At 46.1% G+C, this 27458-nt stretch overlaps 1 protein-coding gene across 1 annotated transcript; it reads right to left on the bottom strand.

Annotated features, from left to right (window-relative positions):
- Positions 1 to 3125: 3125 nt before the first annotated feature.
- LOC115121149 (procollagen C-endopeptidase enhancer 2-like) lies at positions 3126 to 26753 on the bottom strand. The gene is made up of 9 exons (XM_065021974.1): positions 26517 to 26753; positions 21312 to 21420; positions 10230 to 10488; positions 9690 to 9814; positions 8272 to 8408; positions 5816 to 6492; positions 5583 to 5663; positions 4568 to 4738; positions 3126 to 3545 (listed from the first exon to the last, which is right to left on the bottom strand). Exons 1-9 carry the CDS (start codon positions 26609 to 26611, stop codon positions 3415 to 3417), a joined length of 1785 nt encoding a protein of 594 aa, XP_064878046.1. The 5' UTR covers positions 26612 to 26753; the 3' UTR covers positions 3126 to 3414.
- Positions 26754 to 27458: the final 705 nt, after the last annotated feature.

Genomic DNA, 27458 nt, shown 5'->3' with positions numbered 1-27458 from the left:
AAGGTGCTTCAGCAATGTACTGAGTAAAGGGTCTGAATACTTATATACATGTCATATTCCAGGTTTTTAGCTTTTATAAATTAGCTAAAATGTCTAAAACAAAACGTTTTTTCTTTGTCATAATGGGGTATTGTGATGTCATAATGGGCTATTGTGTGTAGATTGATGAGGCAAAAAACTGTAACTGTAACGTTGGAAAAGTAAAGGGGTCTGAATAGTTTGGAAAGGCTCTGAATGCTGCTGCTATTCTATAGACAGAGTGTGTCAAGCTGTCCTGTGTGTGTTTCAGTGTTTTCTGCTGTGTCAGTGCTGTGTGGAGGAGCATGAGCAGCTGGCAATTACATGGTTATGTCTCTCTCACTCACTCACATTGAATTCTCCACCCCCACACAGACTCTTTCCATTCCTCTCTCCCCTCCCTCCATTCCTCTCTTTCTCCCTCCCTCCCTCCCTCCCTCCGTCTCTCTATATGCCCTGTAACGCCCAGCGTTCAATAGATCACTGAAATAGGAGATGGGTAGACAAAGAGGAGCGATGGAGGAGAGAGAGAGGTACAACAGAGGAGAGTTGGCAGCAGTTCAAGCTCTCTTTGTATGCCCTCCCTCTCCCTCTCTCTCTCCCCCTCCCTCCTCCTCCCTCCCTCCCTCCCTCCCTCCCTCCCTCCCCTCCCTCCCCTTCCCTCCCTCACTCCCTCCCTCTCCCTCCCTCTCTCCCTCTCTCCCTCCCTCCCTCCCACAGTGTCACCTTCCCTCCCTCCACCAGTGAGGTACTGTGAGAGAGTGAGAATGAGGAGAAGGAGAGATGAGAGAGAGAGACAGAGGCAGATGGTCTAAAAGCAGCAGAGTTTGAAATACAGGATGAGAGAGAACGTAATACCTCAATAGACCACCGGGGGGCGACACACACCGTCTCTGAGCCATGTGTCCCCATGACTACACATCTTTGTCCTGAAGGTGACCACAGGTTACTTATCAAGGCCATTATGTAACACTTTATAACACGTGATGATTCTGATGAACAGAGTTTAACATTGATACAGACCATTACATAGGAAGGAATAGATCCCAAATAGGACACTGCTGTTTCCCTCGTTGATAATATACAGTTGATATTAATTATAAAAGTCAATATAAAATTCGATGTTCCAAAATAACCATAACAAAATAAAAGGCCATTTCAAATCAGTTCCTTTGTTATTTTGAGGTGGTGAAAATTCAATATCATACATGAACCTCATTAGGTGTGATTGCTTAACCACAAACTACCAGCAGGTGCAGCCATTGATTTGTAAATAGCCGAGTATGTCCCATTGAGACCAGATGGGGAAAGTGGAGATACCTAGTCAGTTGTCCAACTGAATGTATTCAACTGAAACGTGTCTTCCGGGTGGCAGAAAGACAGATTTTTTTTTTACCTCAGAGATTCGATCCAGCAACCTTTCAGTTAGTGACCCAACGCTCTAACCACAAGGCTACCTGCCGCCCCTACACTCTAACCACTAGGCTACCTGCCGCCCCTCCACTCTAACCACTAGGCTACCTGCCGCCCCTCCACTCTAACCACTAGGCTACCTGTCGCCCCTCCACTCTAACCACTAGGCTACCTGCCGCCCCTCCACTCTAACCACTAGGCTACCTGCCGCCCCTACACTCTAACCACTAGGCTACCTGCCTCCCCTACACTCTAACCACTAGGCTACCTGCCGTCCCTCCACTCTAACCACTAGGCTACCTGCCGCCCCTCCACTCTAACCACTAGGCTACCTGATGGTGAAAGTACTGCTGCTGATGAGGCTACCTGCCACCCCTCCTCTCTAACCACTAGGCTACCTGCCGCCCCTCCACTCTAACCACTAGGCTACCTGATGGTGAAAGTACTGCTGCTGATGAGGCTACCTGCCACCCCTCCTCTCTAACCACGAGGCTACCTGCCGCCCCTCCACTCTAACCACTAGGCTACCTGATGGTGAAAGTACTGCTGCTGATGAGGCTACCTGCCGCCCCTCCACTCTAACCACTAGGCTACCTGTCGCCCCTCCACTCTAACCACTAGGCTACCTGATGGTGAAAGTACTGCTGCTGATGAGGCTACCTGCCACCCCTCCTCTCTAACCACTAGGCTACCTGCCGCCCCTCCACTCTAACCACTAGGCTACCTGTCCCCCTCCACTCTAACCACTAGGCTACCTGCTGCCCCCCTCCACTCTAACCACTGAGGCTACCTGTCGCCCCTCCACTCTAACCACTAGGCTACCTGCCGCCCCTCCACTCTAACCACTAGGCTACCTGACACTCTAACCACTAGGCTGACTCTAACCACTAGTACTGCCACCCTCCACTGAACCACTAGGCTACCTGCCGCCCCTACACTCTAACCACTAGGCTACCTGCCGCCCCTACACTCTAACCACTAGGCTACCTGCCGTCCCTCCACTCTAACCACTAGGCTACCTGCCGTCCCTCCACTCTAACCTCTAGGCTACCTGCCGCCCCTCCACTCTAACCACTAGGCTACCTGATGGTGAAAGTACTGCTGCTGATGAGGCTACCTGCCACCCCTCCTCTCTAACCACTAGGCTACCTGCCGCCCCTCCACTCTAACCACTAGGCTACCTGATGGTGAAAGTACTGCTGCTGATGAGGCTACCTGCCACCCCTCCTCTCTAACCACTAGGCTACCTGCCGCCCCTCCACTCTAACCACTAGGCTACCTGATGGTGAAAGTACTGCTGCTGATGAGGCTACCTGCCGCCCCTCCACTCTAACCACTAGGCTACCTGCCGCCCCTCCACTCTAACCACTAGGCTACCTGCCGCCCCTCCACTCTAACCACTAGGCTACCTGATGGTGAAAGTACTGCTGCTGATGAGGCTACCTGCCACCCCTCCCCTCTAACCACTAGGCTACCTGTCGCCCCTCCACTCTAACCACTAGGCTACCTGTCGCCCCTCCTCTCTAACCACTAGGCTACCTGTCGCCCCTCCACTCTAACCACTAGGCTACCTGCCGCCCCTCCACTCTAACCACTAGGCTACCTGATGGTGAAAGTACTGCTGCTGATGAGGTCGTTTACCGATGTTTTAGTTTAAGAAAATTCAACTTGACGTAACACACAAAATAATCTAATCTTTTGCGATATACATCCTTTATTCACAGAAGTATCACAATTTACATACAAATACAAAGAAGTATATCTGAGTGTATAAAAATACGAAATAGCAATACGACAACATAAAAAGAGCCCCTAATCTTACGGAAACCATCTTTGGTCTTTGGTCCTCATTTTGAATCATTTTGAATCATCGCTCGTTTAGAATTAGTTTTCATATTTGAACAGTTGTTGCAGGTTGGTAGTGGTACAGTAGGAGGAATGGCAAGTTTTCCAACTCTGTGATTGGTGGACTGGGCTGTAAGATCAGCATGATTGGCGGGCGAGATTGGCCAGTGCTTTGGCGTGGACCGCCTTGTACAGGAGAGCGAAGCTGGAGGGGTTGAGAAGGCCACGCCCCTGCACATCCACCTTGCCCATCAGCACGTAGTTCGCTCCTGAATGAATGAATGAATCAATTAATGAATGAATGGATGGATGAATGAATCAATTAATAAATTAATGAATTGATCGATAGATGAATGAATTAAGGAATTAATAAATTAATGGGATGGATGGATAGATGAATGAATTAACAAATTAATGAATTATCCAATTTACTAATCAGTCAATTAGTGGTTTCACAAACTTGGTCCTCGGTCCCCCCCCCCCCGAACTACACAGCTTATTCAAATAAACAACTGATCATCAAGCTGATTATTTGAATCAGCCGTGTCGTGCGGACAGAAACCAGAAGGTGCACCCAGGTGGGGCCCCGGGACCGAGTTTGAGAAACCCTGAATTAGTCCATCCATACAAACCAGACAGTTACAGGAAGAGGCTAATGTTCTACTCAGTTGTGCGTGTGTGTGTGTGTGTGTGTGTGTGTGTGTGTGTGCGTGCGTGCGTGCGTGCGTGCGTGCGTGTGTGTGCCAGATGAACACTGAGTGTACAAAACATTATGAACACCTGCTCTTTCCATGACAGACTAACCAGGTGAAAACTATGATCCCTTATTGATGTCACTTGTTAAATCCACTTCAATCAGTGTAGATGAAGGAGAGGAGACGGGTTAAAGAAGGATGTTAAAGCCTTGAAGGATTGTGATGTGTGCCATTCAAAGGGTGAACGGGACTAAATATTTAAGTGCCTTTGAACGGGGTATGGTAGTAGGTGCCAGGCGCACTGGTTTGTGTCAAGAACTGCAAAGCTGCTGGGTTTTTCCACTCTCAACAGTTTGAGTGTGTATCAAGAATGGTCCACCACCCAAAGGACACCCAGCCAACTTGACACAACTGTGGGAAGCATTGGAGTCAACATGAGCCAGCATCCCTGTGGAACGCTTTCGACACCTTGTAGAGTCCATGCCCTGATGAACTGAGGCTGTTCTGGGGGCAAAAATGATGGGGGGGGTGCAACTCAATGTTAGGAAGGTGTTCCTAATGTTTGGTATAGTCAGTGTATGTGAGACGGCACATACCTTTGCGTAGGCTGGGGCAATTCCTGCAGTTGGAGGTGAGTTTGACAGACATGGCTGGCCCTGATTTGGTGATGGCCATGCGGCCACTCTTATAGGACTTGATGAGAGACACATCCACAGTCACACTGCCCCTAGGGCCTGGGACCAAGGATGTCACCTTCCCTGTGATCACTGGGAGTTGGGAGAGAGGATAGGAGAGGGGGGGGTTGATGGAGTAAGATACCGAGTGGGAGGGGTTGAAACAGGATACCAGGATTCTATTTCTGTGGTTTGTAGTTTCTGACTCACTCATCCCACTTCCTTCTCTGTGAGGGATTAAGATATTATTGTCATATCGAGGCTTGTGACAAACATTTTCCAATGGCTATTATTTGGTGTTTGTTTGTTAAAATCTGAGAATGGCAGGGAGAGAGAGAGAGAGACAGGGAGGGAGGGAGAGAGAGAGAGAGAGACAGGGAGGGAGAGAGAGCGAGACAGGGAGGGAGAGAGAGAGACAGGGAGGGAGAGACAGGGAGAGAGAGAGAGAGAGGGAGAGAGAGAGAGAGAGAGAGGTTTCCCCACAGGACCTTGTTATGAGTGATTTAGAATAATTGTTCTAAGTGCTGTGTCTTCTTCCTGTCTACCATTAAACTGTGCCCATGCAGGTCACCTACCAATCTACTAGCACAAATACTGTAGCTATGACAACCAATATAACAACTTAAAACCATGCCAACGAATGAGGGAGAGAGAGAGAGAGAGACAGAGAGAGAGAGAGAGAGACAGACAGGAAGACAGGGAGAGAGAGAGACACACAGAAAGAGAGAGAGAGAGACAGGGAGAGAGAGAGAGAGAGAGAGAGAGAGAGAGAGGGAGAGAGAGGGAGAGAGAGACAGGGAGAGAGAGGGGGAGAGAGACAGGGAGAGAGAGAAACAGGGAGAGAGAGAGAGACAGGGAGAGAGAGAGAGAGAGAGAGAGAGACAGGGAGACAGGAAGACCCAAAGAGATAAGAAGAGGAGTAGAGAGTGTGACTCACCGAAATCATTAGGGCAGAAGTTGGATTGAAGTGTTCCTGTCCTCTTACAAGCCACGGTACACAGCTGATTCATCGGTAGGGCTAGAAAATACACACACACCACCACGCATGCACACACACACACACACACACACACACACACACTGTTATTTCTAAACAAAATGTCTGAAAAGCAGCAGTAACAATCACAGTGTAGTATCAAACGGTTGTTCCCTCATCAGACTGTAACTCACGTTTCTTGCTCACGGCAGGTTTCTTAGTCACAGTCTTCGGTCCATGCTTAGCTGTGGTTTTAGGCTTAGTCCCTGGTTCAGGTGTGGGCTTGGCTCCAGGCTTAGAGAAAGGTTTCTTAGTTGGTTTCACTGTTTTGGCCCCTGGTTTTGGTGTGGGCTTGGATTTCACCTTGGTACCAGGTTTAAGGATTGGTTTAGCCTTGGTACCAGGTTTAGGGGTTGGTTTAGCCTTGGTACCAGGTTTAGGGGTTGGTTTAGCCTTGGTACCAGGTTTAGGGGTTGGTTTAGCCTTGGTACCAGGCTTAGGAGTTGGTTTAGCCTTGGTACCAGGTTTAGGTATGGGTCTGACTCCAGGCTTGGCTGTAGGCTTACGTGGTGGAGGCTTCACTGGTATCCTCACTGGTATCCTCACCCCCGGTCTGGTGGCTGGTTTTGGGGTGGGCTTGGCCCTGATGGCTGGCTTGGGTTTAGGAGTGTTCCGGGCTGGTTTGGTCGGCTTGGAGGTAGGTTTCTGGGGTATTGCGGCGACCCGAGACCCATGGATACTGTCTTCCCCGGAGGAGGGCGTCCGGGACCCCCGGGGCACGCTGGAGTAGTGGGCCATGAAGCCGTTGGAGGTCACACTGAGGTCAGACACAAACTGCACCAGGAGCTCGTTCCCTTTGGTCACTAGGGTCCTGTATGAGGGGTGGAGGGAATGGAGGAGAGGAGAGGAGAAAGAGAGAGAGGAGAGGAAGAGGATGAGAGAGGAGAGGAAGAGAGATGGGGGGAAGTGGAGGGGAAAGAGAGAGGGACAAGAGAGAGGAGAGGAAGAGGAGGGGAGAGAGGAGAGGAAGAGGAGTGGAAAGAAAGGAGAGGAAGAAGATGGGAAAGAGAGAGGAGGGGAAGAGAAGCGAGGAAGAGGAGGGGAAAGAGAAAGGAGAGGAAGAGAAGGGGCAGAGAGAGGAGAGGAAGATGAGGGGAGGAGAGAAAGAGGAAGAGAGAGGAGGAAGAGGAGTGCAAAGAGAGAGGAGGAATAGGAGGGGAAAGAGAGAGGAGGAAGAGGAGGGAAAGCGATAGGAGAGGAAGAGAGAGGAGGGGAAAGAGAGAGGAAGAAGAGGAGGGTATGAGAGAGAGGAGGAAGAGGAAGGCAAATATGAGGGGAAAGAGAGAGGAGAGGAAAGAGAGATGAAGAAGAGGAGGGGAAAGAAAGGAGGAAGAGGAGGGGAAAGAGAAGCGAGGAAGAGGAAGGGAAAGAGGAGAGGAAGAGGAGGGGAAAGAGAGAAGAGAGGAAAGAGAGAGGAAGAAGAGAAGAAAGAGAGAGGAGAGGAAGAGCAGGGGAAAGAGAGAGGAGAGGAAGAGGGGAAAGAGAGGAATAAGAGGAGGGGAAATAGAGGAGGAAGAGGAGGGGAAAGAGAGAGGAGAGGAAGAGGGGAAAGAGAGAGGAAGAAGAGGAGGGGAAAGATAGGAGGAAGAGAGAGGAGGGGAAAGAGAGAGGAAGAAGAGGAGGGGAAAGAGAGGAGGAAGAGAGAGGAGGGGAAAGAGAGGAGAGGAAGAAGAGGGGAAATAGAGAGGAGGGGAAGAGAGAGGCGAGGAAGAGGAGGGGAAAGAGAAAGGAGAGGAAGAGAAGGGGCAGAGAGAGGAGAGGAACATGAGGGGAGGAGAGAAAGAGGAAGAGGGGAAGAGAGGAGGAAGAGGAGTGGAAAGAGAGAGGAGGAAGAGGAGGGTATGAGAGAGAGGAGGAAGAGGAAGGCAAATATGAGGGGAAAGAGAGAGGAGGGTATGAGAGAGAGGAGGAAGAGGAAGGCAAATATGAGGGGAAAGAGAGAGGAGAGGAAAGAGAGAGGAAGAAGAGGAGGGGAAAGAGAGGAGGAAGAGGAGGGGAAAGAGAAGCGAGGAAGAGGAAGGCAAAGAGGAGAGGAAGAGAAGGGGAAAGAGAGAAGAGAGGAAAGAGAGAGGAGGGGAATGAGAGAGGAAGAAGAGGAGGGGATGAGAGAGGAGGAAGAGGAGAGGAAAGAGAGAGGAGAGGAAGAGCAGGGGAAAGAGAGAGGAGAGGAAGAGGAGGAAACGAAGAGGGGAAAGAGAGGAATAAGAGGAGGGGAAATAGAGGAGGAAGAGGAGGGGAAAGAGAGAGGAGAGGAAGAGGAGGAGTAGAAGAGGGGAAAGAGAGAGGAAGAAAAGGAGGGGAAAGAGAGGAGGAAGAGAGAGGAGGGGAAAGAAAGAGGAAGAAGAGGAGGGGAAAGAGAGAGGAAGAGGAGGGGAAAGAGAGAGAGGAGGAAGAGGAAGTCAAAGAGAGAAGAGAGGAAGAGGAGGGGAAGAGGGAAGAGTCAATAGCGACGGGAATGAGAGTGACGAGAGAGAGCCGTGGTAGATTTTGAAAAATCCTTTTGATAGTAGTGAAAAGTTTTACAAATCTAAGTGAAAATGTGACAACATTTGATAAACATTTCAGTAACATCGTAAGAACATTTTCTGACCCTGGTACCCTGTCACCACAGTACTTCCCGATGCGACGTGAGTCGTCCCTCTCACCCCCATTAAAGAATGCCACGTAGTCATAGCGACAGTACGTATCAGCCTCTATATCCAACTTCACAAACTTGATCTCGATCACCTAGGAAACATAACCAGTCACAATGTCAGAACAGACTTTCATAAGATGACAGAAACACATTCATAACCCAAACCATGTTGGTCACACCATTCAAACCATGTTGGTCACACCATTCAAACCATGTTGGTCACACCATTCAAACCATGTTGGTCACACCATTCAAACCATGTTGGTCACACCATTCAAACCATGTTGGTCACACCATTCAAACCATGTTGGTCACACCATTCAAACCAATGAGTGTTGGAACTTCAAAGCCATTTATCTCAGAATGATCTTTTGACAGATATGAGCTCAGAACTCTACATTCTTGCACTGTAATGTAGAGTGAAGGGAGCTGGTCGGCGCTGACATTTAGAATACAGAGGGGCATTTACTCTGTCTGTCTCTGTCTCTCTCTCTCTCTCTCTCTCTGTCTCTCTCTCTGTCTCTCTCTGTCTCTCTCTCTCTCTCTCTCTCTCTCTCTCTCTCTCTCTCTCTCTCTGTCTCTCTCTCTCTCTCTCTCTCTCTGTCTCTCTCTCTCTCTCTCTCTCTCTCTCTCTCTCGGCAAACATGTACACGCCCTTCTCCTTCAATGAAGCCTTTCATTTGCACACGTCACAGGACCGCAGTCAGGAGGCACACACACACACACACACACACACACATATCTACTCCCATAACTTAAGCTTCCAGAGCAGTCTCTAACGATGGCCGTTAAGTGCAACTTTTCAGAACCTCAAATAAAGTGAAAAGATATGCTGTTGATGCTGTGTTGTGATTGGTGGAGGTGTGCTGCAGATGCTGTGTTGTGATTGGTGGAGGTGTGCTGCTGATGCTGTGTTGTGATTGGTGGAGGTGTGCTGCTGATGCTGTGTTGTGATTGGTGGAGGTGTGCTGCTGATGCTGTGTTGTGATTGGTGGAGGTGTGCTGCTGATGCTGTGTTGTGATTGGTGGAGGTGTGCTGCTGATGCTGTGTTGTGATTGGTGGAGGTGTGCTGCTGATGCTGTGTTGTGATTGGTGGAGGTGTGCTGCTGATGCTGTGTTGTGATTGGTGGAGGTGTGCTGCTGATGCTGTGTTGTGATTGGTGGAGGTGTGCTGCTGATGCTGTGTTGTGATTGGTGGAGGTGTGCTGCTGATGCTGTGTTGTGATTGGTGGAGGTGTGCTGTTGATGCTGTGTTGTGATTGGTGGAGGTGTGCTGCTGATGTTGTGATTGGTGGAGGTGTGCTGCTGATGCTGTATTGTGAATGGTGGAGGTGTGCTGCTGATGCTGTGTCGGGATTGGTTGAGGCCTGACATTGCTGGGCTCCACGGAGATGTGCCAGGAGCAGCTGATGCCTGCTGGGTAATCTGAGTTGGGCCAGTTGGGTGTCTTGACTGAACCCTGAGCCTTCGTTAGTCTACCACCACAGAACTGATTCTCTGAGGAGAGACAGACAGAGTGACAGAGGCAGAGAGAGAGAACACTTTAAATAGAGACAGGCTGAAGTACGGTATCACTAATCACATCTCACTGTCTATGAGTCCATAGTATCAATAATCACCCCTCACTGTCTATGAGTCCATAGTATCAATAATCACATCTCACTGTCTATGAGTCCATAGTATCAATAATCACCCCTCACTGTCTATGAGTCCATAGTATCAATAATCACATCTCACTGTCTATGAGTCCATAGTATCAATAATCACCCCTCACCCTCCACGTGCGGTTTCCCTCCATAGTATAAATAATCACCCCTCACCCTCCACGTGCGGTTTCCCTCCATAGTATCAATAATCACCCCTCACCCTCCACGTGCGGTTTCCCTCCATAGTATCAATAATCACCCCTCACCCTCCACGTGCGGTTTCCCTCCTTGGTAGTGAGCCGCGAACCCCCGTCCTCCTGTACTACTGTCAGACACCATCTCCAGCATCATGGTGTTGGAGGTAGAGATGAGAGCCCCGGGCCGGAACGTCCCGCAGAACCTGCCCAGCTTCTGCATGGTGTGGGAGTGGCCGTTGTACACGTCCAGGTAGTCATAGCGACAGGTGGGGTCGGCCTCCAGGTCAAACATGCGGAAGGAAAGCATGACAACGTGGCCCTCGGGGACCTGGGTATTATGGGATGTAGACGTGAGGGGGCTAAAAGTCAGGGGTTATGTTATACCATTTAACTGGGGTTTGAGTTTATTTTATTTTTACAGAGACAGTGCACATTAACAACGTTTCAGTAAAAGTGTCGGTTTTAGCCAGTCGGCTAATTTACAACCTCAGTCCCTGGGCAGGTTATTAAAAACTATTACAATATAGACAATCAATGAGCAGTGAGCACAAGCAGAACAACATAGGACAAGCAAGACGTAGCATACAGACAGAGCAACATAGGACAAACAAGACGTAGCATACAGACAGAGCAACATAGGACAAACAAGACATAGCATACAGACAGAGCAACATAGGACAAACAAGACATAGCATACAGACAGAGCAACATAGGACAAACAAGACGTAGCATACAGACAGAGCAACATAGGACAAGCAAGACGTAGCATACAGACAGAGCAACATAGGACAAACAAGACGTAGCATACACACAGAGCAACATAGGACAAACAAGACGTAGCATACAGACAGAGCAACATAGGACAAACAAGACATAGCATACAGACAGAGCAACATAGGACAAACAAGACGTAGCATACAGACAGAGCAACATAGGACAAGCAAGACGTAGCATACAGACAGAGCAACATAGGACAAACAAGACATAGCATACAGACAGAGCAACATAGGACAAACAAGACATAGCATACAGACAGAGCAACATAGGACAAACAAGACGTAGCATACAGACAGAGCAACATAGGACAAGCAAGACGTAGCATACAGACAGAGCAACATAGGACAAGCAACATAGGACAAACAAGACGTAGCATACAGACAGAGCAACATAGGACAAACAAGACATAGCATACAGACAGAGCAACATAGGACAAACAAGACGTAGCATACAGACAGAGCAACATAGGACAAACAAGACGTAGCATACAGACAGAGCAACATAGGACAAACAAGACGTAGCATACAGACAGAGCAACATAGGACAAACAAGACATAGCATACAGACAGAGCAACATAGGACAAACAAGACGTAGCATACAGACAGAGCAACATAGGACAAACAAGACGTAGCATACAGACAGAGCAACATAGGACAAACAAGACGTAGCATACAAACAGAGCAACATAGGACAAACAAGACGTAGCATACAGACAGAGCAACATAGGACAAACAAGACGTAGCATACAGACAGAGCAACATAGGACAAACAAGACGTAGCATACAGACAGAGCAACATAGGACAAGCAAGACGTAGCATACAGACAGAGCAACATAGGACAAGCAACATAGGACAAACAAGACGTAGCATACAGACAGAGCAACATAGGACAAACAAGACGTAGCATACAGACAGAGCAACATAGGACAAGCAAGACGTAGCATACAGACAGAGCAACATAGGACAAGCAACATAGGACAAACAAGACGTAGCATACAGACAGAGCAACATAGGACAAACAAGACGTAGCATACAGACAGAGCAACATAGGACAAACAAGACGTAGCATACAGACAGAGCAACATAGGACAAGCAAGACATAGCATACAGACAGAGCAACATAGGACAAACAAGACGTAGCATACAGACAGAGCAACATAGGACAAGCAAGACATAGCATACAGACAGAGCAACATAGGACAAACAAGACGTAGCATACAGACAGAGCAACATAAAACAAAAAGCAACAAGACAAAATCCATAAAAGCAACAAAGTGTTTCCACACCTCACAAGCTGCAGACAACAGACAACATGGAATGCGAAAATTCACAACTAGGGATTATGTTCACAAATCTGATTGACCTTTAGCCATGTCTTCATGTTTTTTGTGAATGTGTGATAGGTGGTGCAGTTATGTGTGTCTGATGGCAGTGTATTCCAGACATGGGAAGCTCTCACAGAGAAAGTGGATTTACTAAAGGTGATTTTCCTTAAGGGAACTATACAGTCACCTCTCATGGCAGACCTTGAGGATCTGCTGTCATATGTTTGGGTTTTCTGTTTAACAGAAGTACTGAGTGGAGGGGGAGGAGCCAGGCCATTTAGGATCTTGAATACAAGACATGCGTCGGTGTATTGCACAAGATTTTCCCAACACAGGAGCTCATGCTTTCTGAGGATGTAACAGTGATGATGGCTATTGAGCTTCCTATCAAGCACTTTGAGAGCCTGTTTGTAGACAGACTGAATAGGTTTTAATGTTGTACAGCAAGCTTGGGCCCAACTAGTCAAGCAGTATGTTAAGTGGGGGAGTATCATAGATTTGAAGTACAGTTTTGCTACCTCTGTAGTCAAACAATTTAGTATAAATCAGAAATTAGCTATGTTGAATTTGGTTATTTGAGTTACCTTTTTCACCTTCTTTTTAAAAGAGAGGTTGGAATCAAGTATGATGCCAAGGTACTTAAAATCAGATACCAACTGGAGCTTCTCCCCTGACACATATACGTCTGGCTCAGTAGCATCAGTTTGCCTCTTTGTGAAGAACATAAAGACTGTTCTTTCACATTGGGATGCACACATGAGTCACTGAGCCACTATGTAACCTGGACCATTACAGTAGTGAGTTCTTGTGCAGCTTGTTGTTTGCTCTTTGCATGCACATATATCACTGTATCATCTGCATACATTTGAACTTCAGACCCAGTACAGACAGAAGGCAGAACATTAATGTGCAGGCTGAACAGGAGGGGCCCCAGTATTGACCCTTGGGGCACGCCTACATCATAGCTAAGATTGGGCGACAGCTCATTGCTCACTCTGACACACTGAGTTCTGCCTTCAAGGTATGATTTCATCCATCTAAAGGCATCGGGGGAAAAGTTGAACTTGGACAATTTTGTGATGAGAATCTCATGGTTAACAGTATCAAAAGCCTTCTTTAGGTCCAGAAACACAGCCCCAACAATGCCCCCTTTGTCCACATTTTCCAGAAGAAAGCAGTTTGGTCGTTTCTGTGGAGTGTTTCGCCCTGAAGCCAAACTGCATGGAGTGTAATGTGAAGGGGCTGTTGTTGAGGTGGGCAATCAGTTGTTCTGCTACACACTTTTCAACAACCTTTGACACCACAGGTAGTATACTAATGGGCCTGTAGTTACTCACGTCAGCAGGGTCACACGATTTAAAGATGGCCGTTACTATGGCTGACTTACATACCCTTGGAAACACCCCGAGACCAATAGATGTGTTGGTGACCTTAGTAATGGGACCAATGAGTGACTCCAATAGATGTGTTGGTGACCTTTAGTAATGGGGCCAATGATTGACTCCAATAGATGTGTTGGTGACCTTAGTAATGGGGCCAATGAGTGACTCCAATAGATGTGTTGGTGACTTTAGTAATGGTGCCAATGAGTGACTCCAATAGATGTGTTGGTGACCTTAGTAATGGGGCCAATGAGTGACTCCAATAGATGTGTTGGTGACCTTAGTAATGGGGCCAATTAGTGACTCTTTCCAATGAGTCCAGCCCAAACACATCTTTGGCTTGAAAGTTCTTTAGTGAGCTAATCACCTTGTTCACCTTTGACTCAGAAACCTCCCTTATGATGAAGACAGGTTGAGCATCATTTACTAGCACTGAGCCCAAGAAACCAGTGTCAGTACCCTGACAGAGTCAATAAAGTAGGAATTGAAGGCTGTTGCTATTTCAACTGCATCCTCTGTTAGATTGTTATTCACCATGATTTCTCGTCTTTTTGCAGTGTTACTATGGTCTTTCCCTGTTAACTTTTTTACATTCTCCCAGGTCAAGTTAGAATTTCTCTTTGCTTCACCAGTTACGTTAATAAAAACGTTTGCCTAGGCCTGTCTGATTTCTTTCATCACCTTATTTCTCAACATGGTAAACCTATATCTGTCATGCTCTAATTTGGACTTTAAGGCTGTTTTTAGAGCATAATCCCGTTCTTTCATCAGTTTCCAGATTTCTCCATTTAGGAAGAGTGCTCTTTAGGCCAGGTTTGGATCGGATTTTCTTTAGGAATGCTGTTTATTGTAGTCTGGATTGTGGATAGAAAAACCTGACTATCAGCTTCCACGTCTGTATAGGACAAGAGATCATTCCAGTTAATTCCCTTAATTGCGTTTTCAAAATAATTTAATTCACTCTTAGGTATTCTTAGTTGATCCGGCTTTCTAACAGTAGAGAAGTTAAACCGGTTCAGTAGAGAGGTTAAACCGGTTCAGTAGAGAAGTTAAACCTGTTCGGTAGAGAAGTTAAACCTGTTCAGTAGAGAAGTTAAACCTGTTCAGTAGAGAGGTTAAACCTGTTCAGTAGAGAGGTTAAACCTGTTCGGTAGAGAAGTTAAACCTGTTCAGTAGAGAAGTTAAACCTGTTCGGTAGAGAGGTTAAACCTGTTCAGTAGAGAAGTTAAACCTGTTCAGTAGATAAGTTAAACCTGTTCAGTAGAGAGGTTAAACCTGTTCAGTAGAGGTTAAACCTGTTCAGTAGAGAGGTTAAACCTGTTCAGTCTAGAGGTTAAACCTGTTCAGTAGAGAAGTTAAACCTGTTCAGTAGAGAGGTTAAACCTGTTAGAGAAGTTAAACCGGTTCAGTAGAGAGGTTAAACCGGTTCAGTAGAGAAGTTAAACCGGTTCAGTAGAGAAGTTAAACCTGTTCAGTAGAGAAGTTAAACCTGTTCAGTAGAGAGGTTAAACCTGTTCAGTAGAGAAGTTAAACCTGTTCAGTAGAGAAGTTAAACCTGTTCAGTCTAGAGGTTAAACCTGTTCAGTAGAGAAGTTAAACCTGTTCAGTAGAGAGGTTAAACCTGTTCAGTAGAGAAGTTAAACCTCTTCTGTCTAGAGGTTAAACCTGTTCAGTCTAGAGGTTAAACCTGTTCAGTAGAGAAGTTAAACCGGTTCAGTAGAGAGGTTAAACCTGTTCAGTAGAGAAGTTAAACCTGTTCAGTAGAGAAGTTAAACCTGTTCAGTAGAGAGGTTAAACCTGTTAGAGAAGTTAAACCGGTTCAGTAGAGAGGTTAAACCGGTTCAGTAGAGAAGTTAAACCTGTTCAGTAGAGAAGTTAAACCTGTTCAGTCTAGAGGTTAAACCTGTTCAGTAGAGAAGTTAAACCTGTTCAGTAGAGAGGTTAAACCTGTTCAGTCTAGAGGTTAAACCTGTTCAGTAGAGAAGTTAAACCTGTTCAGTAGAGAGGTTAAACCTGTTAGAGAAGTTAAACCGGTTCAGTAGAGAGGTTAAACCGGTTCAGTAGAGAAGTTAAACCTGTTCAGTAGAGAAGTTAAACCTGTTCAGTCTAGAGGTTAAACCTGTTCAGTAGAGAAGTTAAACCTGTTCAGTAGAGAGGTTAAACCTGTTCAGTCTAGAGGTTAAACCTATTCAGTAGAGAAGTTAAACCTGTTCAGTAGAGAGGTTAAACCTGTTAGAGAAGTTAAACCGGTTCAGTAGAGAGGTTAAACCGGTTCAGTAGAGAAGTTAAACCTGTTCAGTAGAGAAGTTAAACCTGTTCAGTAGAGAGGTTAAACCTGTTCAGTAGAGAAGTTAAACCTCTTCTGTCTAGAGGTTAAACCTGTTCAGTCTAGAGGTTAACCCTGTTCAGTAGAGAAGTTAAACCGGTTCAGTAGAGAGGTTAAACCTGTTCAGTAGAGAAGTTAAACCTGTTCAGTAGAGAAGTTAAACCTGTTCAGTAGAGAAGTTAAACCGGTTCAGTAGAGAGGTTAAACCGGTTCAGTAGAGAAGTTAAACCTGTTCAGTAGAGAAGTTAAACCTGTTCAGTCTAGAGGTTAAACCTGTTCAGTAGAGAAGTTAAACCTGTTCAGTAGAGAGGTTAAACCTGTTCAGTAGAGAAGTTAAACCTGTTCAGTAGAGAAGTTAAACCTGTTCAGTAGAGAGGTTAAACCTGTTCAGTAGAGAAGTTAAACCTGTTCAGTAGAGAGGTTAAACCTGTTCAGTAGAGAAGTTAAACCTGTTCGGTAGAGAAGTTAAACCTGTTCAGTAGAGAAGTTAAACCTGTTCAGTCTAGAGGTTAAACCTGTTCAGTCTAGAGGTTAAACCTGTTCAGTAGAGAAGTTAAACCTGTTCAGTAGAGAGGTTAAACCTGTTCAGTAGAGAAGTTAAACCTGTTCAGTAGAGAAGTTAAACCTGTTCAGTAGAGAGGTTAAACCTGTTCAGTAGAGAAGTTAAACCTGTTCAGTAGAGAGGTTAAACCTGTTCAGTAGAGAAACCTGTTCGGTTAAACCTGTTCAGGTAGAGAAAGTTAAACCTGTTCAGTAGAGAAGTTAAACCTGTTCAGTAGAGAAGTTAAACCTGTTCGGTAGAGAAGTTAAACCTGTTCAGTAGAGAGGTTAAACCTGTTCAGTAGAGAAGTTAAACCTGTTCAGTAGAGAAGTTAAACCTGTTCGGTAGAGAAGTTAAACCTGTTCAGTAGAGAAGTTAAACCTGTTCAGTAGAGGTTAAACCTGTTCAGTAGAGAGGTTAAACCTGTTCAGTCTAGAGGTTGAACCTGTTCAGTAGAGAGGTTAAACCTGTTCAGTAGAGAAGTTAAACCTGCTCTTAGACAGCTTTCTGGCTATAAGTGTCAGATTATGATCAGATAGCCCAGTAACCATATTGAATGATTTAGTCACTCTCTCTGGTTTATTACTGAACATCAAATCAATCAGTGTTTTAGAGCAACAAGTCACCCTGGTTGGCCCTTTAACTAGCTGTGTAAGGTCAAAGGTATTAGTGATCCGATTGAATGTTTTCCTACAAGACTTGTCTTCATAATTCATGTTGAAATCTCCCATTAAGATGAACTCTTTCCCAAAATCACCTTCCCTAAGCATGTTATTAAACTGATCAAAAAACACACTTTTGGTGGAAGGTGGTCTGTACATTCCAATAAGGGTAAAAATAAATTTGGGGAGACAGTGTAACGTTCAGGCCAATACATTCTAGTTCATTATCACATGACCACTCAATGTGTTTGCATCGGATATGTTCTTTAATGTAAATCATCACACCCCCTCCCTCCTCTTCCTCCAATCCCGTCTCTCCTGAAAACATTGTAGCCAATCACAATCAAAGCAGCAGATAGAGAGTTTTTATGGAGCCGTGTCTCTGAGAGGCAGAGGAAGTCAAGGTTGGAGTCTGTGAGTAGATGTTGAATTTGATCACTTTTTGGAATGACACTATAAATGTTCAAGTGCCCCTCCCACCCCCACCCCCCACATACAGATGGTTAGCAGATGTTATTGGTCACATACACAGGGTTAGCAGATGTTATTGGTCACATACACATGGTTAGCAGATGTTATTGGTCACATACAGATGGTTAGCAGATGTTATTGGTCACATACACATGGTTAGCATATGTTATTGATCACATACAGATGGTTAGCAGATGTTATTGGTCACATACAGATGGCTAGCAGCTGTTATTGGTCACATACAGATGGTTAGCAGATGTTATTGGTCACATACAGATGGCTAGCAGCTGTTATTGGTCACATACAGATGGTTAGCAGATGTTATCGGTCACATACAGATGGTTAGCAGATGTTATCGGTCACATACAGATGGTTAGCAGATGTTATTGGTCACATACACATGTTTAGCAGATGTTATTGGTCACATACAGATGGTTAGCAGATGTTATTGGTCACATACAGATGGTTAGCAGATGTTATTGGTCACATACAGATGGTTAGCAGATGTTATTGGTCACATACACATGGTTAGCATATGTTAATGATCACATACAGATGGTTAGCAGATGTTATTGGTCACATACAGATGGCTAGCAGCTGTTATTGGTCACATACAGATGGTTAGCAGATGTTATCGGTCACATACAGATGGTTAGCAGATGTTATCGGTCACATACAGATGGTTAGCAGATGTTATTGGTCACATACACATGTTTAGCAGATGTTATTGGTCACATACAGATGGTTAGCAGATGTTATTGGTCACATACAGATGGTTAGCAGATGTTATTGGTCACATACAGATGGTTAGCAGATGTTATTGGTCACATACAGATGGTTAGCAGATGTTATTGGTCACATACAGATGGTTAGCAGATGTTATTGGTCACATACAGATGGTTAGCAGATGTTATTGGTCACATACAAATGGTTAGCAGATGTTATTGGTCACATACACATGGTTAGCAGATGTTATTGGTCACATACAGATGGTTAGCAGATGTTATTGGTCACATACACATGGTTAGCAGATGTTATTGGTCATATACAGATGGTTAGCAGATGTTATTGGTCACAAACAGATGGTTAGCAGATGTTATTGGTCACATACAAATGGTTAGCAGATGTTATTGGTCACATACACATGTTTAGCAGATGTTATTGGTCACATGGTTAGCAGATGTTATTGGTCACATACAGATGGTTAGCAGATGTTATTGGTCACATACAGATGGTTAGCAGATGTTATTGGTCACATACAGATGGTTAGCAGATGTTATTGGTCACGTATAGATGTTAATGCGAGTGTAGCGAAGTGCTTGTGCTTCTAGTTACGACCAATTTCACAACAACTACCTTATATACACAAGTCTAAAGGAATGAATACGAATATGTACATGTAAATACACGGAAGAGCGTTGGACAGGCGGCATAGGCAAGATGTCGGGCTGCATCCTGTCGGGCTGCATCCTGTCGGGCTGTATCACTGCCTGATACGGCAACTGCTCCGCCCACAACCGTAAGGCTCTCCAGAGGGTAGTGAGGTCTGCACAACGCATCACCAGGGGCAAACTACCTGCCCTCCAGGACACCTACACCACCCGATGTCACAGGTAGGCCAAAAAGATCATCAAGGACAACAACCACCCGAGCCACTGCCTGTTCACCCCGCTATCATCCAGAAGACGAGGTCAGTACAGGTGCATCAAAGCTGGGACCGAGAGACTGAAAAACAGCTTCTATCTCAAGGCCATCAGACTGTTAAACAGCCACCACTAACATTGAGTGGCTGCTGCCAACACACAGACTCAACTCCAGCCACTTTAATAATGGGAATAGATGGAAATTGATGAAAAATATATCACTAGCCACTTTAAACAATGCTACTTAATATAATGTTTACATACCCTACATTACTCATCTCATATGTATATACTGTACTCTATACCATCTACTGCATCTTGCCTATGCCGCTCTGTACCATCACTCATTCATATATCTTTATGTACATATTCTTTATCCCTTTACACTGTGATTTGTCTTCCAACAAGACAATGATCCAAAACATAAATCAAAATCTACAATGGAATGGTTCAAAAATAAACATATCCAGGTGTTAGAATGGCCAAGTCAAAGTCCAGACCTGAATCCAACCGAGAATCTGTGGAAAGAACTGAAAACTGCTGTTCACAAATGCTCTCCATCCAACCTCACTGAGCTCGAGCTGTTTTGCAAGGAGGAATGGGAAAAAATTTCAGTCTCTCGATGTGCAAAACTGATAGAGACATACCCCAAGCGACTTACAGCTGTAATCGCAGCAAAAGGTGGCGCTACAAAGTATTAACTTAAGGGGGCTGAATAATTTTGCACGCCCAATTTTTCAGTTTTTGATTTGTTAAAAAAGTTTGAAATATCCAATAAATGTCGTTCCACTTCATGATTGTGTCCCACTTGTTGTTGATTCTTCACAAAAAAATACAGTTTTATATCTTTATGTTTGAAGCCTGAAATGTGGCAAAAGGTCGCAAAGTTCAAGGGGGCCGAATACTTTCGCAAGGCACTGTATTCTGTTGGGTGCCTACAGTGATGTACCAGGTGTTGTGGTATATATTCTGTTGGGTACTTACAGTGATGTACCAGGTGTTGTGGTGTTATATTCTGTTGGGTGCCTACAGTGATGTACCAGGTGTTGTGGTATATATTCTGTTGGGTACTTACAGTGATGTACCAGGTGTTGTGGTATATATTCTGTTGGGTACCTACAGTGATGTACCAGGTGTTGTGGTGTTATACTCTGTTGGGTACCTACAGTGATGTACCAGGTGTTGTAGTATATACTCTGTTGGGTACCTACAGTGATGTACCAGGTGTTGTGGTATATATTCTGTTGGGTACCTACAGTAATGTACCAGGTGTTGTAGTATATACTCTGTTGGGTACCTACAGTAATGTACCAGGTGCTGTGGTATATATTCTGTTGGGTACTTACAGTGATGTACCAGGTGTTGTGGTGTTATACTCTGTTGGATACCTACAGTAATGTACCAGGTGTTGTGGTATATATTCTGTTGGGTACCTACAGTGATGTACCAGGTGCTGTGGTATATATTCTGTTGGGTACCTACAGTGATGTACCAGGTGTTGTGGTATATATTCTGTTGGGTGCCTACAGTGATGTACCAGGTGTTGTGGTATATATTCTGTTGGGTGCCTACAGTGATGTACCAGGTGTTGTAGTATATATTCTGTTGGGTACTTACAGTGATGTACCAGGTGTTGTGGTATATATTCTGTTGGGTACCTACAGTGATGTACCAGGTGTTGTGGTATATACTCTGTTGGGTACCTACAGTGATGTACCAGGTGCTGTGGTATATATTCTGTTGGGTACCTACAGTGATGTACCAGGTGTTGTGGTATATATTCTGTTGGGTGCCTACAGTGATGTACCAGGTGTTGTGGTATATATTCTGTTGGGTGCCTACAGTGATGTACCAGGTGTTGTGGTATATATTCTGTTGGGTGCCTACAGTGATGTACCAGGTGTTGTGGTGTTATACTCTGTTGGGTGCCTACAGTGATGTACCAGGTGTTGTGGTATATATTCTGTTGGGTGCCTACAGTGATGTACCAGGTGTTGTGGTATATATTCTGTTGGGTACTTACAGTGATGTACCAGGTGCATTTGCTGTTGGGTTTGTAGTGGCTGGGGAAACCTTCACTGCCCACGAAGCCTGATTCAGTCACCAAGTGACCTCCACAGTGGAAGATAGGCCTGAGAGAGAGGGAGCAAGAGGGAGAGAGGGAGGGAGGGAGGGAGAGGGAGAGAGAGAGGGAGCAGGAGGGAGGGAGGGAGGGAGGGAGGGGGAGAGAGAGAGGGAGCAGGAGGGAGGGAGGGAGGGAGGGAGGGAGGGAGGGAGGGAGAGAGAGAGAGAGAGAGAGAGAGAGATAGAGAGGGGGGAGAGAGAGAGAGGAGCAAGAGGGAGGGAGGGAGGGAGGGAGGGAGGGAGGGAGGGAGAGAGAGAGGGGAGCAGGAGGGAGGGAGGGAGGGAGGGAGAGAGAGAGAGGGAGCAAGAGGGAGGGAGGGAGGGGGGAGGGAGGGAGGGAGGGAGGGAGGGAGGGAGGGAGAGAGAGGGAGCAGGAGGGAGGGAGGGAGGGAGGGAGAGAGAAAGAGAGAGAGGGAGAGAGAGAGAGGGGGGGAGCAGGAGAGAGAGAGAGAGAGAAGGAGAGAGAGAGAGAGCAGGAGAGATCGTGGGAGGAGACAGAGAGAGACGTTAAATTCTACAACCACCTAAAAGGAAGTGATTCCCAAACCATCCATAACAAAGCCATCACCTACAGAGAGATGAAACTGGAGAAGAGTCCCCTAAGCAAGCTGGTCCTGGGGCTCTGTTCACAAACACAAACACACCCCACAGAGCCTCAGGACAGCAACACAATTGACTGACCCAAACTTAAGGAAAGTTTTGACAATGTACAGACTCAGTGAGCATAGCCTTGCTATTGAGAAAGGCCGCCGTAGGCAGACCTGGCTCTCAAGAGAAGACAGGTCTATGTGCTCACTACCCACAAAATGAGGTGGAAACTGAGCTGCACTTCCTAACCTCCTGTCCAACGTATGACCATATTAGAGACATATTTCCCTCAGATTACACAGATCCACAAAGAATTCGAAAACAAACACATTTTTGATAAACTCCCATATCTACTGGGTGAAATTCCACAGTGTGCCATCACAGCAGCAAGATGTGTGACCTGTAGCCACAAGAAGAGGGCAACCAGTGAAGAACACACACCATTGTAAAAACAACCCATATTTATGTTTATTTATTTTCCCTTTTTGTACTTTAACTATTTGCACATAATTTAACATTTGAAACGTCTTTATTCTTTTGGAACTTTTGTGAGTGTAATGTTTAGAGTACATTTTTTAAAATTGATTATTTAACTTTTGTTTATTATATATTTGACTTGAATTGAATTTGAGATCCATTATATTATTTCTCTTTTCTGTGAGTAAAAATGAACCGATCCATATGGCATGTTTTTACCATTTTAGAGAAAACGATTTCAGAAGTCACTACTAATACTACTAATACTACTACTAAGGTAACTCCTTTCAGCATCAACATTCTGGGGCCAGAACCCCTCTCTAAACACACTGAAACCCCCGGCAACACAGACCCACTCTGTTCTCAGACGCTGGGAAGGGCCTGTGAACCCACATAGGGGAGTGTTTTTATAATGGTAGGCCCAAACCTGAGCAGTAAAGACTGATAATATGTATGTTGGAGCATAGTCAAGCATAGGGCGGCAGGGTAGCCTAGTGGTTAGAGGGGAGGGGTGGCAGGTAGCCTAGTGGTTAGAGGGGAGGGGCGGCAGGGTAGCCTAGTGGTTAGAGCGTTGGACTAGTAACCGAATCCCCGAGCTGACAAGGTACAAATCTGTCGTTCTGCCCCTGAACAGGCAGTTAACCCACTGTTCCTAGGCCGTCATTGAAAATAAGAATTTGTTCTTAACTGACTTGCCTGGTTAAATAAAGGTTAAAAAATAAACACACACGTATACGCAAGTTTTGAGTTTTGTTATTTGTATGTATGGTATACATCATCCAGCAAAATGCTAACTTGCAGGTTCCTTCTCAACAATATAACAACAATAATAAATAATAAAATATCAGAATACCAACATAAAGTAAATGGCTCAGTGGAATAGAAGAAACATTTTAGCATCAGTATAATACAGGAAGTGACAATTTATCGTGTAATATTTAAACGTGTACTGGGGAAGGAGGATGGGGGACAGTGTATAAACTGAGCAGTATAATAAGAGTCTGGTACAAGCAGTTGTGACGTGTGTGTGTGTGTGTGTGTGTGTGTGTGTGTGTGTGTGTGTGTGTGTGTGTGTGTGTGTGTGTGTGTGTGTGTGTGTGTGTGTGTGTGTGTGTGTGTGTGTGTGTGTGTGTGTGTGTGTGTGAGTGAGTGAGTGAGTGAGTGAGAGAGAGAGAGATGTGGCACCGTTTTAACACGAGAGTGTGTGTTGACCAGCTGGCGGACAGCGTCAACCTGTCCCAGGTTGTAGTCCCCACCTGCTTCAAGGAGATCGCCGTCATCCCAGTGCCCATGAAAAACAAGATGACCTCCGTCGTGTTCATCATGAAGCGCTTCGAGAGGCTGGACAAGACCCACATCAAGGCCAGACACACTGGACCCACTACAATTAGTCTACAGATCCACCGAAGATGCCATTTCCATCGCTATTCACACGGCTGCTACACATCTGGACAAGAGGAACACCTATGTGAGAATGCTGTTCATTGACTACAGTTCAGCAATCAACACTATTGTTCCCTCCAAGCTCGTCACCAAGCTCAGAGCCCTGCGTCTGGACACCAAGCTCAGAGCCCTGGGTCTGGACACCAAGCTCAGAGCCCTGGGTCTGGACACCAAGCTCAGAGCCCTGGGTCTGGACACCAAGCTCAGAGCCCTGCGTCTGGACACCAAGCTCAGAGCCCTGAGCCTGGACACCAAGCTCAGAGCCCTGGGTCTGGACACCAAGCTCAGAGCCTTGGGTCTGGACACCAAGCTCAGAGCCCTGCGTCTGGACACCAAGCTCAGAGCCCTGGGTCTGGACACCAAGCTCAGAGCCCTGGGTCTGGACACCAAGCTCAGAGCCTTGGGTCTGGACACCAAGCTCAGAGCCCTGGGTCTGGACACCAAGCTCAGAGCCCTGCGTCTGGACACTAAGCTCAGAGCCCTGCGTATGGACACCAAGCTCAGAGCCCTGCGTATGGACACCAAGCTCAGAGCCCTGGGTCTGGACACCAAGCTCAGAGCCCTGGGTCTGGACACCAAGCTCAGAGCCCTGCGTCTGGACACCAAGCTCAGAGCCCTGCGTTTGGACACCACGCTCAGAGCCCTGCGTCTGGACACCACGCTCAGAGCCCTGCGTCTGGACACCACGCTCAGAGCCCTGCGTCTGGACACCACGCTCTGCAACTGGACTTCCTGGACTTCCAGACGGGTAGACCGCAGGCTGTGAGGATTGGCAACAACACCTCCTCCACACTGACTCTCAACACAAACACAGGAGCCCCCCCCAGGGATGTTTCCTCAGCCCTCTGCTGTAGTCCTTGTTTACCCACGACTGTGTGGCTTTTTGCATGACACCAACCCTATCATCTAGTTTGCTGAGGACACCACGGTTTGTTAGGCCTGATAACAGACAACGACAAGTCAGCATATAGGGAGGGGGGTTCAGTTCCTCTGAGTCCATGGACCGACAACACCACCCACTGTTGTCAAGAGGGCGCAACAGCACTTCCTGCCATGAGCTGTCCTCTTCCTTACCGTCGGGTCGAAGGTCGGATGCCAACAGGCTCAGAGACCGTTTCTATCTACAAGCCATCAGACTGGTGAACACTTGAACTGGACTGGACTCTCTGCACCTTAGCACACACACACACACACACACACACACACACACACACACACACACACACACACACACACACACACACACACACACACACACACACACACACAGAGGTATATTTTACAGCAAGCCCTCAGGCTTATTCTACATTAATATTTAATTCAAACAACTTGAATGCATCTGATCTGTTGTAAAAGACATCAGTGTGTTCCAACATACTGTGCTGTTTACACAAAATCATATCCCAGTCAACACTTCTTTTTATTTTATCCCAACCCCCAGAGCTTCAGTTTATAGTTCAGAAATGTTGTGTTTCCCTCCCTGACCCGCGTCCCTCCTCCAACCAGGTTCCACTTCCAGAGGCAGGCTCTGACAGGGCTGCTTTGTGTTCAAAGCCACACTGAGTGGTCCAATGTCCTAAATATCTCAAGTGGTCAGGTCACTCCCTTCTGCCGTGCCAAGCTAAATAAAACAGTCCACAAGCATCTGTTTGTCAAACCTGCGCTAACGTTCCACTGCTCTGTATCTCGTGTGGTGGTTTTAGTGAAGTGGGTAGCGAGAAGCGGCCGTCACAAATTCGGCGGAGAGTCAAAGTTCTGATGATAAAGATCCAAAATCCCATAGTTCCGTCTGGACCATTGAGGCTGAAAGGGATCGGATGAAAAGTGGTGCACTAGGAAGCAGGGGGGCCACAGACACACAGCAGAGACTAGCCAGTCTCTATATGAACCTCACCTCCTCCTGTGGGTCCTGCCGAACCGCCAACATGCTATTTCTAACTACACTAAGGGAAAGAATCGAGTTTTAGGGGAAAACAACTGTGCAGAGAGACAGGAAAAGATGGAAACAGTGCAGAGAGACAGGAACAGATTAAAACAGGGCAGAGAGACAGGAACAGATTAAAACTGTGCAGAGAGACAGGGACAGATTAAAACAGGGCAGAGAGACAGGAACAGATTAAAACTGTGCAGAGAGACAGGAACAGATTAAAACTGTGCAGAGAGACAGGAACAGATTAAAACTGTGCAGAGAGACAGGGACAGAATAAAACTGTGCAGAGAGACAGGAACAGATTAAAACAGTGCAGAGAGACAGGAACAGATTAAAACAGTGCAGAGAGACAGGAACAGATTAAAACTGTGCAGAGAGACAGGAACAGATTAAAACTGTGCAGAGAGACAGGAACAGATGGAAACAGTGCAGAGAGACAGGAACAAATGAAAAATGCAAATGTTTACAGACAAACAGGCAAGCCAACTGGTTACTGTGTTCAAATCTACCCGTGTTAATATGCACACACATGAAACGTTGACACAAACACACACATGCACACTGGGTACACACTGACCAAAGACACGTTGACACTAACACACACACATTCTTTAAACACACAAATGCACCCTCAAGGGAACGCACACACCTTTTTTTTTTACTCACCTTGTAAAGTTAGTGGTCTGGCTTTGAGCCTGGGTCCATCCCAGTGTCATCGACAGGAGGACGGACACACTCCACACACACACCCTGCCCTGCATCCTGCTCTGATGCCCACCCAGACCAAGAGAGAGGGAACAGACCAGAGAGAGAGGGCGAGTAGAGGAAGACAGAAAGGAGGGAGAGAGGGAGGGAGAGGCAGAGTAGAGGAGTGGAGAAAGAGAGGAGGATGTAGAAAGGGGAGAGAGAGAGGGATACAGGAGGAATGGGTACGGGGAGGGGAGGAACGAGGGGAGGAACGAGAGGAGGAACGAGAGGGGCGAGAGAAGGAGAGTTTAGTATGTCCCAGATGGGGATGCCATGTTTTATTTGGTCGTGTGGCTGGGGTGTCATGTGAACATATGACGTATTGTATTGTTGGAAAACAGGTAGCTACACAAATGAAATATATTGGAATATAAGGTGTGTGTCACAGACAGAATTCCAGTGTTACTGTAGATGTATATATCAAATTACTGCTTCACTACTGCCACAGCACACAATCCTGAACAACTAACTCTAACCTTAACTCTAGCTCTAGCTCTAACCTTAACTCCAACTCTAGCTCTAACCTTAACTCTAACTCTAGCTCTAGCTCTAACCTTAACTCTAACTCAAACCTTAACTCTAACTCTAGCTCTAACTAACTCTAGCTCTAACCTTAACTCTAACTCTAGCTCTAACTCTAGCTCTAGCCTTAACTCTAGCTCTAGCTCTAACCTTAATTATAGCTCTAACTCTAACCTTAACTCTAGCTCTAACTCTAATTCTAACCTTAGCTCTAGCTCTAACTCTAACCTTAACTCTAGCTCTAACTCTAATTCTAACCTTAGCTCTAGCTCTAACTGTAACTGTAACTCTAGCTCTAATTCTAACCTAACTCTAGCTAACTCTAACTCTAGCTCTAGC

This window comes from Oncorhynchus nerka, linkage group LG8, assembly GCF_034236695.1.
Source record: "Oncorhynchus nerka isolate Pitt River linkage group LG8, Oner_Uvic_2.0, whole genome shotgun sequence".
Taxonomy (NCBI): Eukaryota; Metazoa; Chordata; class Actinopteri; order Salmoniformes; family Salmonidae; genus Oncorhynchus; species Oncorhynchus nerka.
The sequence above is the reverse complement of the archived record's forward strand: the minus strand, read 5'-3'. Positions and strand labels throughout refer to the sequence as shown.